The 20,564-nt window shown below is 36.3% G+C and overlaps 1 protein-coding gene across 1 annotated transcript in view; it reads right to left on the bottom strand.

The window, feature by feature from the left end:
- The window catches only part of LOC145667670 (uncharacterized), a 98,487-nt gene extending 79,308 nt beyond the window's left edge, over nt 1-19,179 (bottom strand). The window contains exons 1-2 of the mRNA XM_081735130.1: nt 19,106-19,179; nt 14,604-14,640 (exon numbers count right to left, since the gene is read on the bottom strand). Of these exons, the coding sequence (XP_081591256.1) occupies nt 14,604-14,640; nt 19,106-19,153 (85 nt within the window). The 5' untranslated portion in view covers nt 19,154-19,179. The remainder of the gene's footprint in view (nt 1-14,603; nt 14,641-19,105) is intronic.
- Nucleotides 19,180-20,564: the final 1,385 nt, after the last annotated feature.

The raw sequence follows: 20,564 nt of genomic DNA, 5'->3' as shown, positions 1-20,564 counted from the left end.
AGAAATTAAAAGATTGTGAACGTTCACCGATCGTCTCCTTTACACCTATTCCCGTTGAATGAGTGTCTGAAATGGAAAAACCAGATGATTTAAGCAGCGACCAGAATTATCTCTGAAATTTGAAAGGCTGTTGCTGTAGGAATGTGTACTACCGATCTAGCAAACAGAAAATCAAGACCATTATCACATTCACGATGGCTTACGTTGGCCTGTAGGATGCTTCGCCACTATATCAATATTGATAAACCTTGTTCAAGTTTGTGTCTACTTTACCACCACATTGTTAAAGTATACGCCCCTGTCTGGTTTTCAATACGGCGAAATCCTTCGTGCGAAATAGGCGCCATGCATCTGTTTAGCATAGTGAAGCTATCACGTTTATTATTTTGATCTACAATACATAGTTCATTCTGTTCTTCAAACAAACGGATGCTGCGCTCATCATGTAAACGTGCTGATAGCGATGACAGCAGATGAAAATCCGCATATTCGAACGTTAGGCTGGAGAAGGATAAAAAATGCTGCAGCCAGAAGGCACAGAGATCAAGCCGCCCACGTGACTTCATTGTTCCGAAATTAAATTTTACAGCTGGAAATTACTACGACATGATTAATTGGCCTAAATGTCTAACAGAGCCGCCAATCACACGAAACATAACGGATCAGCAGCTTGAAGAAAACATCCGAACTTCAACTACTTTAGCAACATTTTATTGCCATAGTTAAGCTGTGAAACGCACAGTGAGGCTGGTGTCCGAGGCAGAGTCGAAAAAGTGCGGCCAGAACGCAAGAGATATCTACGTTAAAGCCAACTGAAGTCTAGAACAAGAATGCCCCGTTTCGAGACCGAGAAGAATTACGTGACCTAAGGTCAAATGTCAACGTATGCATACTGGGTGGGTGGGTGGGCGGAACTCAATGTGCAACCACCTCCCCGTGTGAGTTCTGGGTTATTTTGCGTACAGAGCAAAATAAGCGAAGAGTTGCACAAAAGAAAATCGTGTTATATCAAGGACTGTGCCTATAATCATCGTTAATGTTGCATTCCAAACCAAATCTGGACATGAATTCCAACAACTGAGCTAATATGGCTGTACTTTGACTCATAAACATTTTAAAATTGTTCACTGGCATTGCTACAAGTTTCTTTTAAAGAAATAATTGTATTATAACTATCAGGTAACTCGAAAAACGACCACAAGTTGCTTTTCTGTCATTGGTGTTGTGCGTGTTGCCTAACTAAACACTTAAAAAACTTTAAGTCCGATGGGGCAGGGTAGGGGGTTGTCCAAAAAAAAGATTCAGTAAGGTCGGTGCCACTAATGACACTTTTTCCGCATTAGCCGTCATCGAATTTCCAACAAAAGTATAAAACGCTCCACCCTACTCCCCAATCTTTTCTCATTCCCTTTCCTGGATAGTGTGGACCAGAAAACTAAATCCTAAACTCTAGAAATATCTTAATAAACAGAATGCACTGTGTAACAAAAGTGTACACCACAAAAGACAGAGGTAGCACAGCTTTCAAATGAATTCTATGCAAAAAATGTTCACTTAAGCATTCCACCCATTTACCTTGCGTTCAATTACCCCGTGGAAGTAATTGGGAGGTACGCATTTTAACAAAATTTTAACTGCCTCACAGTGAGGTTTCAACATGGCTTCTCTTCATGGCACCATCCTTATGACATTTTTAAGCAGCAGTATTAACTCTGGTTCAAAATATTAATAGATGAGCGATCTATTGTGACTCACACCAAAATACACACAAGCCTGAAACTCGGTTTCAAATATGTCATTTTTCAACCAAATCAGTTTTTTTGTCATTATTACACCCTCTCAAAATTCAACTAAGCTTTATTTTTATCAACATCTACCTACCCAAAATTTTGATGTAATTAAGTTCCATAAAAATATACAGAAATGAAAAGTACTTGTGTAATTTTTTTAAAAAAGTTTTCCACCCAATTACCTCCAGCGCCCAATTACCTTCTACCCTAATGCCTGAGATGAACACAAATTCAATAATAGACCATATTTCATTACTTTATTTTAAACTTTGGAATTAAGAATTGAAGTTCTACAAAAATACGAGTTAAATAATAGCGTAGTGCTTTACATTTCTTTATACATTACAAATTGAGAAGAAAGATTGTTATACTATTAGAAACGACCAAAGGTTGAATAAAAAAAAGTCCTTTATTCTTTATTTATACTTTATAACGTTTACTCCATAGGATGGTGGTCCAAATAGAGCAAACATTATATTAGATAGTCGTAAATAGGACGTTTGCTCGAGTGTTGACGATGAAACAAGTTATCCGAAGAAAGCTCCTTTCAACGCCAACTACACATAAGCAAAAATTCTACGTACAACTTTTTATAAAGGCAAAAGATTCAGCATCATATATTTCAAAAGATAATAAATTCCGCAAACGATAAGTGAAAATAATTTCTGCACCATGCACTCAAACGAAATGCCATGAGGCGTAAGGGAATGACATGCACAATCGTAGCGAATACTCAAAAATAGATTCAAAAATTTTAATGGTTATAATATACTTACATCATCTTAGGTAATTAGGGTAATACTAATTTTTGATGTTCCTTTTCTCATGTTATATGCGTGGATACAATTATAACAATAACGTGTCTACATAAAGAATTTCGCAGCAGTAAAAAAAAGGTTTCGCTTGTCTTCGGATGTTCGGCGCCAAGTAGTTTGTCTCCCGCTAAATCTCTTCAGCTCTCGCTGTTCGCGTGGGTTTCACGCGTTAAGTGACGTAAGAGTGGACAGAGCTGTGATTGGCTGAAGAAGTGCTGATCAAGGTCACGACGCCGCTGAGTGAGAGAACACACACACACTCGCACATAGAAACGTCGTCTGCTAGCATATGCTAGTCCTTTTAAATTAAAAAGAGAATTAAACTGCTTGAACTGCATATTACCAAAATGATGAATAAATGAGTTTATGACAAATGGCACCCGAACAGCTGATAGGTAAAGTTCTGATGAGATACGTTTATCCTAAGAACCCTGGCAATACTGATAGTTTGTCTGCGTATGACGAGGACACACTGTATAAAGTTTGACGTACACATGGGTTGAGTTAGAGTTCACAAAACACTTCACTTCACTTACTGCTGCAATCACGACTATATAAAATGTTTATTCAGTCCATAAATATGTGATATATCAATAAATGCATAGAAATGTATTTATTATAGTCCTATTAGTTCAAATGTAAATTCACTCAATACTGAAAGAAATTGGATATTTCACACATACACTAAAATATTGCAAATAATGTGAATAAAATATGAAAACACTTCAAGCAATGAATTAATTTCAACTTTTAGAAACACTTTCACCTTTGCAATTAATTAAACATAAAAAGAAAAATGAATATTGAAATAAATGTAGATATATTTTCCAGTTCGAATAACAACACTTTACTGTTCATTTATAACACACTGTTTATACTTTTACTATCTGCACACGTCACACTGTCCATGTTGTCCACTATTCACAATCTACACCATGCTCCAGAACAATGTCCAGTCCATAGGCCAGCCTCTTCGTTCATTCTCTTCCCATTGAATGAACACTCGGGAATTAAATCTTCTGCTCCTATCCTCTTCCCATTGGATAGGACTAGGTCCATCGGTGGAAGTTCTAGACGGTCTCTGCGGGCTATAGTCCCTTTTTTTTATACAGGACTATTTACCAAAATTCGGCGCCAATATGAAGATGCATGGAATACTGTAACTTATTGCGTATAAACTTATTAACGTATAATTTGCATCTTCCTTTCTACCCTTTTTTTTGACTTAAAATGTGCTGCACTTATTTCCGCTGCATTCGTATTAAGTGGAGGTGAATAGAATGTGTGTTCTTCTTATTGTTTGGACCTACGTGTGTTCTTCCTTGTGTCGTATTCTTCGTGTATGGATATCAAGTGTATGTTCCTTACATGTTGCATGTAATTACTATAATAAGGTTAAAATAACATAATTATGGTTAAAAGGAATTTGACTTGGGATGGGTTAACAAAAGAAATGTAAGTATTTCTTCTTCCATTCTCCTTCTTTTTCTTTTTTTTTCAAATCCCTTCATGAGTATCAACCACGACAAGCACGTCTCAATCCTCAACGCCTTCGTGCAACCCCATCGAATAAGTACATGGTACAAGATAAATTAATATTGAAATATACCTGTATAGAACATGATGCTGAATAAAATATATATAGATATAGATAATATAATAAGCCTATAGATATAACCTTAATGATGACTGTTACATGAATACTATAACGAAGAGAGAAATAAACCAATATAAACTCGAATGATGGAGAATTATATTGAGGCAATGTCAGATGTCTACAGATGCCAACCTGTATCCATCTTAGGGATGGTCTGACGACTAAATGAAGAGCCAACCCACAAAAACCATATAAACCTACCCACTGCAAGTACGACCACGATAACACACAGAGATGTGGTTACAAACAAATTATACTAAGGAAACCCCATTGGGGTTTATAGAAGACAAAAAGAAAACGATGCACATGAAATTCATGGCGAAATGTGGTCGTAGGTCTTAAGGTAAAACTTCAATGTTGTTTCAATAACAACAAAAGGAATACTCTAATAAAAGTGTATATTACTCTATTGTCTCCTAACATATCTCTAAATTCAAATTGACTTCTTCGGAGTGCTAATGGTAATATTTCTCTAATAAACTCAACAACTTTCGCTCATCTAAATAACCATGTCGTATATACCACAAGACATTTTCGTCAACAAAACTAGAATGTACTCTTACTTCTTGATCTTCATTATTGATGCTACACAATTGATCTTCTTTACTTTCCTCTTCTTCTTCATTCATGTAATCTCCGTTGGCTTCCTTTTCGGCTCTCTCTAAAATGTCACTGAACTGCTCTTCATCCACATGCTTCTTCAGAATTTCTAGCCACTTTTTCCTAGTAGCTGGTGTTGGTCTCCACAGTTTCATTCTAGAAACATTCTGAAATCCAATATATTTGCCACTTTGTGGATCCAATACTTCAAAAACATTTTCACCAACTTGTTTCCACAGTAAGTAAGGTGCACGGTACACTTCACACAGTTTGGCTATACGTTTGTCTACCAAGCTACTAATATTGTACTGACGTAAGAAAACTAAATCACCTTCACACAAAGTCCTTCGAGCTCTCTGATGAACGTTCAACTTTTCGTTTCGTTGCTGAATGATTTTCTTTCGCCGTAAGTCAGCCATAATTAATTTTCCATTCCAGTCTATACCTTCTTGCTCGTCGACTGTTTCGTTGTTTTTCACAATTCTAAAATGTGACAACGTAAATTCTTCTGGCTTGATGTTAAGATGCAACTCTGCGGGCGCTATTCCCAGACTGGCACTAATAGTATAGTTCAACAACCAACAAGCTTGCACAATATATTCGGGCAATGAGGAATGAGAATCGCGGCACAACACACGCAAAATTCTCTCTAAATCAGCATGGAATCTTTCGATGACATTTCCTTGTGCGTGATAAGGCGTAGTATAATGTATTTTGATGTTATATGCTTCCATAGCTTGTACAAATTCCTTGCCAATAAACTGTGGTCCATTATCTACCAAGATGTTCATGAAAATACCAAGATGAAGAATGTATGACTCAGTAAGACATTTTGCTACACTTACACTTGTAGCGCGACGAAGTGGATATGCTACTAAATAACGCGAATATACATCACACACTGTTAACAGGTAAGTTTCGCCATGTTTACCTCGAGGTAGAGGACCAACCAAATCTGCTGAGACCAAATAGCGTATGTTTTTCGCTGGCACTGATTGCATTAAACACTTCACTGGGTGATGGTCTACCTTCGTCCTCATGCAGACTTCACAATCAAGAATGTACGATTTAATGTTACTACGCATTGTTTTCCAATAAAACATACGGGAAGTGATATTAAACACTTTCATAAATCCAAAGTGACCGTAATGATTATGGTAGCCAATTAAAATATTTTTCACTAAACATGGAGGTACACACAATTTTAATCTGTCTGGGAAGTGAAAATCTCTCACCATCAGAATACCATTTTCCAAAGTGTAATTTTGTTTCCAATTTCGAGCACTACTACGAAAAGAATTTTTATTTGCACTACTTTCACTTTCACTTATATTACCTTGTAAGTAACTAATAATAGGACGGTACTCGTCACACTCCCATTGTAATTTCGCAATTGTAGACGGATCTAAATCGAACACTTCTGATTGAACAGCCTGTATAGGGTTCACATTCACCATTAGATCTTCCTGTGTTGGTAACATACGAGATAAACAATCACTTAGTGTGTTAGTCTTGCCTTTGATGAATTCTATTTCATAATCGTAAGATTGAAGTTCAAGAGACCACCTCATAAGTCTTGCATTCCAATTACGCATACGTTTTAACTGCACTAAGCTTTTATGATCTGTTCGTATGTATATTTTCGCTCCTTTAAGCCAAACATGCCACTTACGAATACACCACACAAATGCAAGACACTCAAGCTCAATTATGGCATAGTTCTGTTCGTGTTTGTTAAGAGTACGGCTTGCATATTCTAATACACACTTCTCACCGTCTATAATTTGATAACACACACAAGCCAACCCGAGTTTGCTCGCATCACTTTCGAGATAAAACGGCTTATCGAACTGTGGATGGTGTAACTTCACATCTTTCACTAATTCAGCCTTTAATGATTCAAATGCCTTTTGGTGTTCTTCTTCCCACTTCCATTTCTTTTCCTTCCCTAAAAGTTCGTAAAGGGGTTTAGCGATAACAGCATGACCTTTAATTGTTCGCGAATGCCACTGAACAGCACCAAGAAATGAGCGTAACATTTTTAAAGTTTTGGGCACTGGTAACTTCTCGATTGCTTCAGCTGATTTCGGATCCTTTCGTATGCCTTCTGAAGATACGTAATAGCCTAAATAGTTAATTTCACTTACACCAAAAATGCACTTCGATAAATTTAGTGTCATGTTCGCATCACTTAGCAAACGAAGCACTTCATCTAACTGCTGTAAGAATTCTGGTACGGTTGTACAACCAAGAGCTACATCGTCCATATACCTGATTAATTTCTCTTGTAGCGGTAAAGGGAACACTTTATTCAGGCACAATTGCAATACAGATGATCCATTTTTCACACCGAACACCATGCGTGTGTACTCATATAACGTTCCTTCAAACAAGAAGGCTAAGTATGGCATAGAATCTTCTGTAATTCCACATTGTTGATACGAACTAGTAAAATCAAGAGTACCTAGCACACGTTTTCCACTAAATTTAGCAAAGAGGTCGGACAACTTTTCTACATGCAGAGCTGGATTCTTAATGTGCACATTTAATGCTCTACAATCCGTTACTATTCTCAACGCTCCACTCTTTTTCAATACTACGTGCAACGGTAATAGATGACATGATGAACTAGGTCTAATTACACCCCACTTTAACAATTTTCGTATCTCTTCACGCACTCCTTCCTTATATTTGTGCGGAATATCATAAGGACGAGCAACAATGGGTTCATTTGTATCCACTTCTAATCGGTACTGAAATTTGTTACACAGGCCAGGAAAACGGGCGAACACTTTCCTATGTTTCATTAACAACTGAAATAATTCTTCCTTCTCGTTTTCACTAAACAGCGTAGCGCGTGTAACTGCATCCCTTATTTCATCTACTGTGAAATATAGATCCGGTGGGAAGTCCTCCACTAAGTCACTAGCTTCAATTTTCTCTAAAGGCTCGGCGCACCCACTGCGGAACACATTCACCGTTCTCGCATAAAAATCATTAAGGTCCCTTATCTCGGACAACACAACAATAGGGGCTACCTTGCACTAATTTCACTTACATTAGCTACAATGACATTTTCACTATTTCTCTGTATTAAAGGCACTTCACCACTAATTCCTTGAAATTCAACACGCAAGTTACTTCGCTTAAAATCGATAACACTGTTTAATTTCTCTAGGAAGTTTGCACCGAGTATTACATCTTCATGCAGTTCTGGTAACACAAGAAATTCAACTGCCACTTCCACATTTTCAATTCGTACCGGTAAAATAACCTTTCCTTTCACGTTCTTTTTCTTTCTTCCTAGAAAATCGCACAAAACGATATGCTCTCCTTTTAGCAAATGCACGTTTGCTACACACTTTGTTACTTCTCGAAAAATATTGTACCGTAATAGGCATAGTTCTGATCCACTATCTAACAGACAGATTTTGGGTTGATCGTTTAACAAAATTTTTACTCTCATTGTGTTATGACCTAATTCACATTTGATCACTTCGTCTTCATTATCATTGCTTATATCATCTTCTGCTTGTAAATCTTCCTCGTTGCACATACGTGGAAAAGTAATCCGGTTTACACTACTGAAATCCCTCCCCTTTGCAGCAACCAAGTGGGAGAGCGCTACTAGTTTAAAGGCACAGAACTCTGCGGGTAAAAACCACTTTGTTGGTATGGATATTGACGTTGCTGATTGTTAACGTTATTTACACCAGGACCTCTATTAAATGTTGGAAACCAATTATTATTTTGATTCGGACTACCTTGGGAAGTCGACGCACTACTTTGATTTTCGTTTGCCCTTGCACCTTGCGTTTCGTTTCGATTTCCATTTGCACTTGTATTTTGTCGGCCATTGCCTTGCGACTGATTACCACCGTTCGAGTTATTATTATTTCTATTAAAATTACCTCGCCGTCTACGTCTATGAAATTTCCTTTTCCATCCCTGTTTGAAATTCGGACGCGCACTATTATCACTATTCACTTCGCTACCGTGTTCCACTTTCACATTATTCACGCTAACACCGGTACCACCTTGCTGTTTCTGCTTATTACGCTGATTATCGTACATATTAGTAATTCCTGACAATCCTTCAATGGACTGCACACTCGCAAGGAACTGATTTATATTATCAGGCATAGAACCCATCATAGCTAATTGGTACCGCTTGGGCAGGAGAGTGATGATGTGTGACAACGTAATGGTTGGATTTTCATACTATTCCAGAGCTTGAATTTGACTAAAACGCTCTGTCACAAAATCAACAACACTACTATAACGTTTTGGATCAAACGGGATAGAACGCAAGTTACGCAGACGCGTAGCTTTCACTACGGGACTCTCAAATGCATTCTGAAACTCTATTACAAATTCTTGAAAAGTTTGACACTTCTTACCGTGTAAATCGTACCACTTAAGTGCACTATCTTTAAGAATCAATGGCATGATCGTCAAATACTCGCTTTGAGGCACTCCGGCGAACGACATTTCTCTACCAAAATTTTCTAAAAATGCACTTGCACTTTCCTTCATCATATCACCTGAAAATGTAGAGAGTTGCTTAATGTCTGCTAATCGCAATGAACAACGCCTTGCTTTCACTTCACTATTTCTTGCACGCTTAATACGCGGACTTTCTCCTTCAGTTTTGATTCTTGACACGGTTCTTCTTATTACGTCACTTTCCACCTCTGTATCAGACGCCGTTTGAGACTCACTGCTCGATTTCCTCTCACGCTTCACACTGTGCACGAAACCTGTGTTTCTTTGTGACATATTACTTCCAGTATCATGGTGCTCATTTGCTAATTCTATACGCTGCACACGCTCTGATAATCGTTCCACATCTTGCTTAGTTTGTTCACTTAATTCACTGGCGCGGAGACACGTTTCAAAACACTGCTGGTTAAACTTACTCTGTTCGTGGCACACTTGAATACACTCTTGCACTGCTATACCGTATTCACCTTGTTTAGTCTCGCACTTCTGAATTCTGCTTTCACGGTACTTGTCGAGACTTTCGACCAAACGCAACCTTTTTTCATAATCATCCACTCTATTGTGACATTCATTTAGTTGACGCTGTTGGTCGTTTACTTGGCGCGTATTTTCTTCAACTGTGCCTCGAATATCATGCACGGCCCCAGCTAATTCACGCACACTTCTACGTATGTCTTCACTCGTATTAAAACACTTTAATTCCACTGCTTCAATTCGTTCTATCAATTCATGCCGCACTGCACTTCACGACACTCGCTACGTAATTCATTGATATCATCTTACATTTTCTGTTGGTTTACATTTATCGCCTCAACGCTTTCACTCACACGCTTTTGATTATCACTCAATTCGTTTTGGCTTTCTTTAATTTCATTAATTGATGCACTCAGTTCCCTTTGCATAGATAAGAGAACTGTTCTAAGATCACCCTCAGCCATGATGTTGCACATATAACAAACTCGCTAACACAAATAATTGACTAATTTCTGCAAAAATCTAAGAATGCAAATAATAAAAATATTCTAATTTAGACAGGATTTAGGCTTCAATATGCAAGGATGAATGCACTGGACAAGGATACAATGACACGAATTTCATGTACTTATTAATTCCCTGAGATGGCGGCAAAAATTACGCAGCAAGTTTTGAACATCAAGAATACCTAGGCCTATGTTCATAAACACAAAACTGAACATTTATACAAAAAAAAGGTTCCTGCTTCGACATATATATCCCGGCACCATTTTATAACGTTTACTCCATAGGATGGTGTCCAAATAGAGCAAACATTATATTAGATAGTCGTAAATAGGACGTTTGCTCGAGTGTTGACGATGAAACAAGTTATCCGAAGAAAGCTCCTTTCAACGCCAACTACACATAAGCAAAAATTCTACGTACAACTTTTTATAAAGGCAAAAGATTCAGCATCATATATTTCAAAAGATAATAAATTCCGCAAACGATAAGTGAAAATAATTTCTGCACCATGCACTCAAACGAAATGCCATGAGGCGTAAGGGAATGACATGCACAATCGTAGCGAATACTCAAAAATAGATTCAAAAATTTTAATGGTTATAATATACTTACATCATCTTAGGTAATTAAGGTAATACTAATTTTTGATGTTCCTTTTCTCATGTTATATGCGTGGATACAATTATAACAATAACGTGTCTACATAAAGAATTTCGCAGCAGTAAAAAAAAAGGTTTCACTTGTCTTCGGATGTTCGGCGCCAAGTAGTTTGTCTCCCGCTAAATCTCTTCAGCTCTCGCTGTTCGCGTGGGTTTCACGCGTTAAGTGACGTAAGAGTGGACAGAGCTGTGATTGGCTGAAGAAGTGCTGATCAAGGTCACGACGCCGCTGAGTGAGAGAACACACACACACTCGCACATAGAAACGTCGTCTGCTAGCATATGCTAGTCCTTTTAAATTAAAAAGAGAATTAAACTGCTTGAACTGCATATTGCCAAAATGATGAATAAATGAGTTTATGACAACTTTAAGCAAGTAACAGTGTCACATATTCACTACTTGATGGAGTTTACTTTCTGTGCCATGACATTTTACGAATTATTATTGAAATCATAAGTAGTGGTAGATTTATATCACTTCTGGTTCTAGGAAAGAGATTAGAATGGAGATAGAATATATTCTTGGGATGCTTAATTGATTGCAGATAACCGCTTCGTCTTATAGAGTACCGTTTTCACTCTATAAAGTTCAACGCTGAAAAACTACTTTTATCACTTTTGCTGTATCTTGAGCAATATTGAGAACCGAAATCGCATGAACCACGTTTGACGAACTTCTGCGTATGCTACTGATTGTGTTTCTCATCTTATATTTAACCGTTTTCTCCTTTAAACGAAATTTGACAGTGTAGAGCCAGCGTAAAGCTGACCGTCAATTTATTATCAAAATTTCTTTAATGCTTTTCGATTTTTCTTCAAACCAATCAATAACAAACAAAAAATAAATTATTGAATTTAAATCGAAAATTGAAATTTGATTGACCAGTGTGAAGTTGGCCCATTGACCTCTATTGTAGAATTTGATCACATTCAAAAATTTATTTTTAAAATCTCTCTTTCTATTTCCGAAGAACACGATTTTCTCTTCAAAACAACCAATAACAACGGATTAGATTTAGTTTTGAATCGAAATGTAAAAGTGGGACCAGTGTAAAGTAGCATCATCACTTGTTTCCCAAAAACTCTTTATGTTTTTCGAAACAAACGATTCTTTCTTCAAAATAATCAACAACCAACGCATACCAGACTTTGAATTTACTTTCCAATCGAAATTTGTAGGAGGAGGGAACACAGTAAATTAGGCCACACCCTAGATATATCTTGCAAATATATGATTAAGCTTTCCGAAACAAACGATTGTTTTTCTTCAAGACAATCAATAACAAACGACTGGTTTCTGTTTCGAGTCTAAGTTTCAAAGTGGGCCAGTATGAAATTGTCCAAAAATTATTTTGTAAATATCTCCGTACGTTTTTCGAAACAAACTATTTTTTCTTCAAAATAATCAATGACAAACCATTCGCTTCGGTTTCTAGTGGAAACTTGAAAGTGGGAGGGGCAACTTCATGCTGGTCCCCAACTTTATTTTGTGAATATGTCCGTACGTTTTTCGCAACAAACTAGTTTTTAAACAATCAATAACAAACGAAGACCAAACGATTGGCTTCGGCTTCGAGTAGAAACTTGAAAGTTGGGGGCGTACTTCACGCTGGCTCCAACTTTATTTTGTGAATATGTCCGTACGGCTTTCGAAACAAGCAATTTATTCTTCAAAACAATCAATAACAAACGAAAACCAAACGATTGGCTTCGGTGTCGAGTTCAAATTTGAAAGTGAGGGGCCAACTTTACACACGTTGTATCTATTATGTCAGGTGTACAAATATCATATGTCCACTGTAAGTAGCTTCTTTTTAATACACTGTGAACAGTTGTCGCAAAACTCAAACTCTCTGCTTTGCTAGGGCACACATATCACTTCGAAACAGTCTCCTGAAAAATTTGTCAACTAGACATACAATATTTGTACTCTCAAGACTCGATATGAAAATCATATCTCCTTTGATTCTTATTTCCAAACAAGAAACATGGGTATTTGATCGAATAGACCATGTGATCTGTTTAGGTTCGTACGAGTAAAATATAACCCATATGAACATAAAAGCGTTTCATAGATTTATCAATAAATGGAACAGGAAGTACAATAAATTGAAGAATTTCTTCAGCTCATTTCCAATTACCTTTCTTGACAAGTGTTGACTACATTTCAACTATTTCCAGCTAAATGCTAAATGACGTCACAGTTTGGGTACTTGTGTTCTCAATAGACCACACGGAAAGAGCAAGATGAATACAGTAAACCTAGCGTTGATAGAAATTAGTAGTGACACGCAAACAAGACTCAGCTAATGGTTTTGTAGGTACGCTACTCATTGATTCATGCGTAATCATACACTGCGAACACTTTTTTCTTTCCTTCTATCTAGTGTTTTCTCCTTGGATAAACGTGATCTCTCTTACGTGGCTTTCATACTACAAGCTCGCTCCCACATTATAAGATCAGTAACCAGTTAGAAATAATTACTAGAGCTTAGCGGCAGTAGTTTCTCTCTTGCGTTACAATGACCATTCACAAGAAAACCTGTCTCCACCAGGAATATTACATTAAAATACTAGCCACATGTACCTAACATACATGCTCTAATCACTCATTACAATGGATTCATAATCTACACTGAGAAAAAAAATGTAGGTGGCGTACTTAAAAAGGTAGGTTACATGCGTAATCCCTGTAGTTTTTGGGTTGGGTTGATTGAGTTTAACGTCACTTTCACAGCGAGGCTATATGAGACGTGGACCTACTGATTAACGTGGAATCCGAACCACATGAGCTCCCGCTGGGAATCGAACCCAGGTCTCCCACGCCAAAGGTGCGTAACCTGTTTTTGGACTTTACATACAGCAGACGTATAACTGAAAACGCATGTTTTATATTACTTTCCGTATAAGTGTTCCATATATACGTACTTTCTATATGAAACAATATAGGCGGTCAGGATCTCACATACAAGTGGACATATATAACATATACTGTAGCTGAGAAATGTAATATAAGTATATGCATGTGATATACGGAAAACTGTTATATGTCAGACATCCTGCAACGGCATGATGTAACATCGAAGGGCAGTGCCTATGTAGCATACGAATAACGTATACTCCGTACTGATTTCTGTAGTAAACAAGAGGGTATTGTATGTTTATCCAGAGAACGGATTTTTCTCAGTGTATGAAAACATTCATTCCGCGCTGAGAAATGAATCGAAGAATCTTTCTAGGTAGTAAAAATCTGCAAGAATATTACATTAAAATACTAGTGTCGTTATACGAATATATATTTGTGTCGAAAATTTGTTAGTCTTTAGTACATAGTATAGTATTCTTATCCTATTGTCAGTTTATTAATATATGATCATGTTAGATATATGATACACCTCCAGATAAATGTCAGGACTCTGTTTGAGCTGACCTCAAAAGTTTAATAATTCTACATGTATGATATTCTTATAAGATAAAGTTTTAATGATGTCGTACAATGTAGAGAGGAGTGAAATATTTATAAATTTAAGTTTTAATATAAACCGACTGAAGTTTTAATATAAATTGAAGTTTGAATATAAGTTGTAATATTTCTTACCTTCTCCTTGATATAGATGAACACTGACACCAGAAACCTGTAAATTATCAGTAAAATTTATCGATTAGTTCGTATTTCGTTCATTCTTAGATCGAAATATATTTAATATATTACCGTAATTTGAGTCCCTGTGACTGGTTATTCTTCTCATATCTGTACCCGCAAAACTAACATCTATTCACATTTTAAATATTTTACGATATCCCTGGCATATTAATTTTGAACTAAAACTACAGTAAACCTACAGCATAATAAAACTACTACTTTTCCCAGAGAGAACGTGCAAAATATTATCTATTTTTCCAAAAAAGAAAAGAAAATGATTATAAACTTAATTTCGATGGTCAATATTTTCTATCCTGCTTGATAAAATATTCGAGAAAAAATAATTTGTATTATAGAAGAAAGCTGGAGTTAATTCAAATGTTTATATTTCTGATCAAAATCTCTGTTAGGGTTTCTTAGTTTTGTTTCTTTCTTACTCGTCACTCAAATTGCTCTTTCGTTTTGTGATATCAGCTATTCTAGGAGATATTCTACTGAAACACCGTAATATGTAAAATATTCAGGAGTTAATTATAATCTCACTCACCTTCATTATGCAAGAGTACTTACAAAACCGGGCATAAAAAAAACGGGCATTGATGGTATGAAACATGGGAATGGATCTAAACATGCAAGTAATAGCAATGAATAAACATGACGAGGGACGGGAATGGTGAATGGCGGAATCTTCATAACGAAGAACTACACATTTTATATCGATTACCAAACATTGTTAAGGTCATCAAATCTAAGAGGCTTAGATGTGCAGGTCATGTAGCCAGAATGGAAGGAAGTAGTAACACTTTCAAAGTTTTAACTGAAAATCCAATCGGAAAACAACTAGTAGGAAGACTTAGGCGTAGATGGGAGGACAATATTAAGATGTATTTCGCAGAAATTGGAATACGAAGTAGAAACTGAATATAGTTGGTCAAGGATAGAAATCAGTGAAGAGCTTTCGTGAACGCAGCATTGAATCTCCGGGTTCCATAGTCCATAAAGTTAGTTACTTAGAGATGAATAAAGGAAGAAAACTGTATAGAAGAAAGCACAAGAAGCACAAAAATATGCTGAAACGTAGAAAACACTTTACCAAGGATATTAAAGGCTTCTATATCACTTTTAGGAAGAAAATACATAAAATTATGAACTTTCACATTTTATATTCATTTTTCCACTTATATATTAATTTGGTGCACATGAAATGTCCTGTGCCTGGCGTCATTTCCAAAGGTGAAAAAATGAAAATTGCATTATGTGGTTAATCAAAATAATTGCCTTTCACTACCATACGCTTTTGTCGTCACTCGGCCAACGATTTTGTTACGTTCGGAGATAAATCAAGAGTACGCAATGAATAGAATTCCCAATCGATGTTGCATCGCTCAATCATTAGGGAGGATCCTCGTTCCCAAGAAATGATCAGGATACCGTAAAATGTCAGTGGAAAAGATATTGGGAAATATGATGAGTGAGGAAGGCTTTCATACTGCAACTCACGGAGTGAATGCATTCTCTTTTGAGCGACATGTGGGTGAGCAGGATCATCAAACGTGTGGATATCATGTCTGTTGATTATTGCTGCTTGTTTGAGGCTAAGTGCATTTCAGCGAACTTAGCACTATAACGATCTGCACTGATGGCTTTTCATTACCTGAAAAAGGCATGAGGTCACTCCCATCATAGACAACTATACCGGCAACATCTGTGGGAAAGATAGGTGGTTTAGGAAATCACTCTGGATGTTGATCACGATTCAACCTTTTACCTGACAGTTTATAATATCTATTTTCATCTAAAGCACATCTATTTTTATCTAAAGTAAAATCCTACGCAGAAAGCTTCCCCAGTTACTCCTTGCACCCTGAGAACTGTACATCTTCAGTCGGCGATTCTCATTCACCAGTGTTAACTCCCGGCACCCGTGAATCCAACTTCTTCATTTTACCGATTGCGCAGAACCATCGAATGACAGTGGTATGACACATGTCTAAATCATCTCCAAAGCCACGAACACTTTTCCGAATTCCCGCCTTCACAGTATTCCTCAGGATCTCATCCGAATATGATATTTGTTGATGAACATGTAGCTCATTTCGTAATACTGTGTCGCCGGAACAAAATTTGATAAACCAACAGCGAATGGTACTTCCATTCATTTCTGGATCAAAAGCACTGTTAATACTTTCCGTGTCTTGCTGTACAGACTGTTCTTGTTTGGATTCGCAAAGAAAAAACCAGTTGCAATTGCTGTGTGTTCTTCATGATGCACTTTGGTAGATCCTGTTTAACAACTCATTCCCTCCTTACTACCTGGATGCCTCAGCCAACTTGCAAGACATGTGAGGAGTTTGTGACATTAAAAGTGCTAGTGTTATCTTATTCCATCCCTGTGTAGTGTTGCTAAAGTGCTTCCTACCAAACGTCCAAGCAAACATTTTGTTCGCAGTAGCCTAATATAATAATCTTATTATTACAGAACTATGAACTCGATGTCTAATTTTTAGGTATTTAGTCAAAATATCCACACAGAAACTATTATTATTGACAACAGAAGATGTTTACGCACTGGAAAGGTGAGATGCTTTTATAAAAGGAACGTCTTATTTTGTTCAATTTTATGTGCTGTACCACCAACTGATATATGTCTTGTGTGCAATGCACTAGCACACAAAGAAATGAAAGTGTGTTTGTTCTCATGGTACATACAATTACAACGACCGCACAATATCCGACGCTGTGTTTGCACATTTTGGTTTTTGACAAATATATAAGAGATTAGTTTTTTCCCTGTTGCACCAAAAACAAATATCAAGAAGTATAAGGAACGTTTATTATAAAGCAACCAGAGCCGTAGCTAGAGAGGGGTGCGAGCGGGGCCGTTGATCTTGGCGCTGCTAACAAGAGGGCGCCGAACGAGCAAGAAGAAAGAAAAAACTGTTGGAAATGAGTAAAAACGTGTCGCGTCGAAAAAGTATTGACGCTTTATTAAATCAATATTGTTGTCAATTTGAAAAGAAATAGATTTGTTAAACATTTTCTTACTCGCTCCGCTCGCAACCCTAACGTTTTGATAAGAGTCATAACAAGTTTTTATATGTTTATTACTTATAGGTAGTTATTCTATATGATTTGTTAATGACGATATGATATACAATGTGCTGAGTAATGACTTATAGGATACCACGAGTGTTTTCAAAATCAGAAATGATCAAAGTCTGGAATACGTGTTCGTCGTTTTCATGGTGATGTGTTTGCTTAGTTAATCACTTTTTTATCCAATCTGATCAATTACGATGACCTAGAGAATGAAGGTATGAAAATGAGAGAGGTAATGAGAAACACGCATGCTCCTGTTTGCGCGAAAATATAAAAAGTGAAGGTAAACAAGGGGAATAATAACATTTTCGAACTGTTAGAAGCTGTTAAAAGCTGTAGAATAGGTGCTTAAAGAGCCTGAACATAACGAATTCCGTCTTTCCGTTACATTTAACAAAATATTTTTTAACCGCAAAAGAATCTAAATTAAAATTATATTTGACTGGTCACATACAGAATAAAATTACAAATGTTTACAATTATTACTAAAAATTAATGCTGTCATCCATTTCTAACATTTTAGAAACGCTTCTTTGAACTGAAATTTCACTGAAGTTGTACTGAAATTTCAATTTCTTTTCAATAGTATAAAACGTTGTAAATAGTTGTAAATTTCCATAACTGTTCTCCAAGTGGATTTGTATGCAGCCAAAGGTAGTTTCGTCAAGTTTAACAAAGAGTTCAAAATATCCTCTTGAAAACAGCTCTTATTTGTAAAAGAATACCTAATTAAAGATTTGCCTGTTGCAATAGTCTGTCCAGACAGTTAGATAAAAATTCAACGTAGCATAACAACGAAAGCGTGTTCTTTTATATGTGCAAGAAAAAGGAGGAAAAGTTTGGTAAGATGAGTGTTGGGGCGCCAAATTCTACATCCTCCTCGCTCCGGGCACCGAAATTTCTAGCTACAGCTCTGCTTATAGGCCAAACGTCTGATGGAAAATAGTTTATAAGGCATAATGTTAGGTACTCACATTTCTGGACTCCACGGATGGTATTTTAGGAGCAATTACTTCATATAAACTTATTTTATAAGTATAAAACTTACACACTTTCAAACATGTTAATATTGTTTGAAGCTCCTGAACTATTTACCAAAAAGGAAAAGAAAGAAAGAAAGTTATGGAAAATGTAGCCGAGACCCTTAACACTAATTCAAGTACAATTTTATTATTCATTAACATGTGCAACTCAAAACTATTATATACAAATATGAAATGAAAAAGAAATATAGTTGAAAATTCAATACGAATAGTAATAGTTCGAGTAGAATTACAAGAGTACTACGTTATTTTATCATTACAATGTTTACAAAAAACAGGAAATTGTTATTATAAGCAAATAATAGTATTAGTTACCAGTGTTAAATGCAGCAGAAAGTAATATCCTATACATGTAACTAACATGATTTTCTATACTGGCAACGTTCGAGGCCAAACAGAATTAGAACTGAATCTGTAGGGAAAGGATGAAATAAGCACATAATTTTTAACAGGATATAACCAAGGTCATTTTAAAAACTATTATAAACATAGTGATTCCCAGAGCTTCACTAAAGGAAGTAGATTTTGTTCTTCAATAGGTTTCCATTTTTTATTTTTTAATGTTGGTACGCAGACGTATATTGTATTTCATTTCTGTTTGTAATACATTTCCCGGAACTTTGTACTTTGTATCCAAAATAAAAATAAGGAAATACTAGTGGATATTTACATAATTTTATTGGAATTTAAACTCAAACACAGTCGTAAGTTTTACCAAATTTCACAAAAGACATATAGTCTAGTCAAGATAAGCATTGACCTTGAACAAATTGCAATAGAAATAAAACATGCGCCAAAATGATGCTGAGCACATTCTAAGCAAACCTGAAAAAGTCCTCAAGAATATTCCGTCTGGAAGGTCGTTAAATCCAATATGGCCGCCGTTGGTAGTCATTTACGACAGACATAATAAAAAACAGACTAATTATGCGACTTTCTAACAAAATTACAAGTTCAACATCCCTGATAAAAGTTGTTCACCATTACGTGTCCTTTCGAATGAGACATTGGACATATCTCTAATATACAGGGTGTCTCAAAAGTCCCCTGATATAAGGTATCTCTGTTATTATCAGAGTTACAACAAAATGTAAGAGGTTAAACCGTCTCCAAATATGATGTTTTCAACCTAAAGTGAAGGAATTTTTAAAATCGGATTAGCCGTTTGAGCTGTACACTCTTTATGCTCTCAATGTTAAATGAAAATGCAACTTTGCAATTTACCGGGAAGTGGATAAATTTTGTAAGAGTATGATGAATGGGGCCATGTTTCAAATGGAGGCTGGCCATTGACACGTCAGCGTAAAAGACAGTAACTTCATTCACCTATGTTGTGGGTCCCGGTAAATGTCAACGTTGCATTTTCATTTAACATGGGTCGTATAAGGACTGTATAGCCCAAACGGCTCGTCCGATTTAAAAAGTTCCTTCACTTTAGATTGAAAACATATTTGGAGACGATTTTTCTCTTACATTTTGTTGTAACTCTGATAACAACAGTGTTGCCCTATGTCAGGGGACTTTTGAGACAGACTGTACTTTTTTCATTATCTATTCATAGTAGACCCTTTATGCTTCTTGTAACGTAAATGTAAATGTTTGTGGTTATTGTTTTCAAATGGCTGAATGGTTGAATACTAAACTGTAATTGATGATTTTAATTTTATTTATCTCAGAAGAAATGCCAAGGAATTCAGAAAGCGAGTGAATTATGTGCAGCTGCACTGACAGCCAAACCTGGAGAAAAGTACATCAAGAATACCGAAGGAAGTAT

This window comes from Thermobia domestica, chromosome 1 (genome assembly GCF_964235325.1).
Source record: "Thermobia domestica chromosome 1, izTheDome1.hap1.1, whole genome shotgun sequence".
NCBI classification, from domain to species: domain Eukaryota; kingdom Metazoa; phylum Arthropoda; class Insecta; order Zygentoma; family Lepismatidae; genus Thermobia; species Thermobia domestica.
Note: the sequence above shows the minus strand (reverse complement) of the source record. Positions and strands in the feature narration are given on the sequence as shown.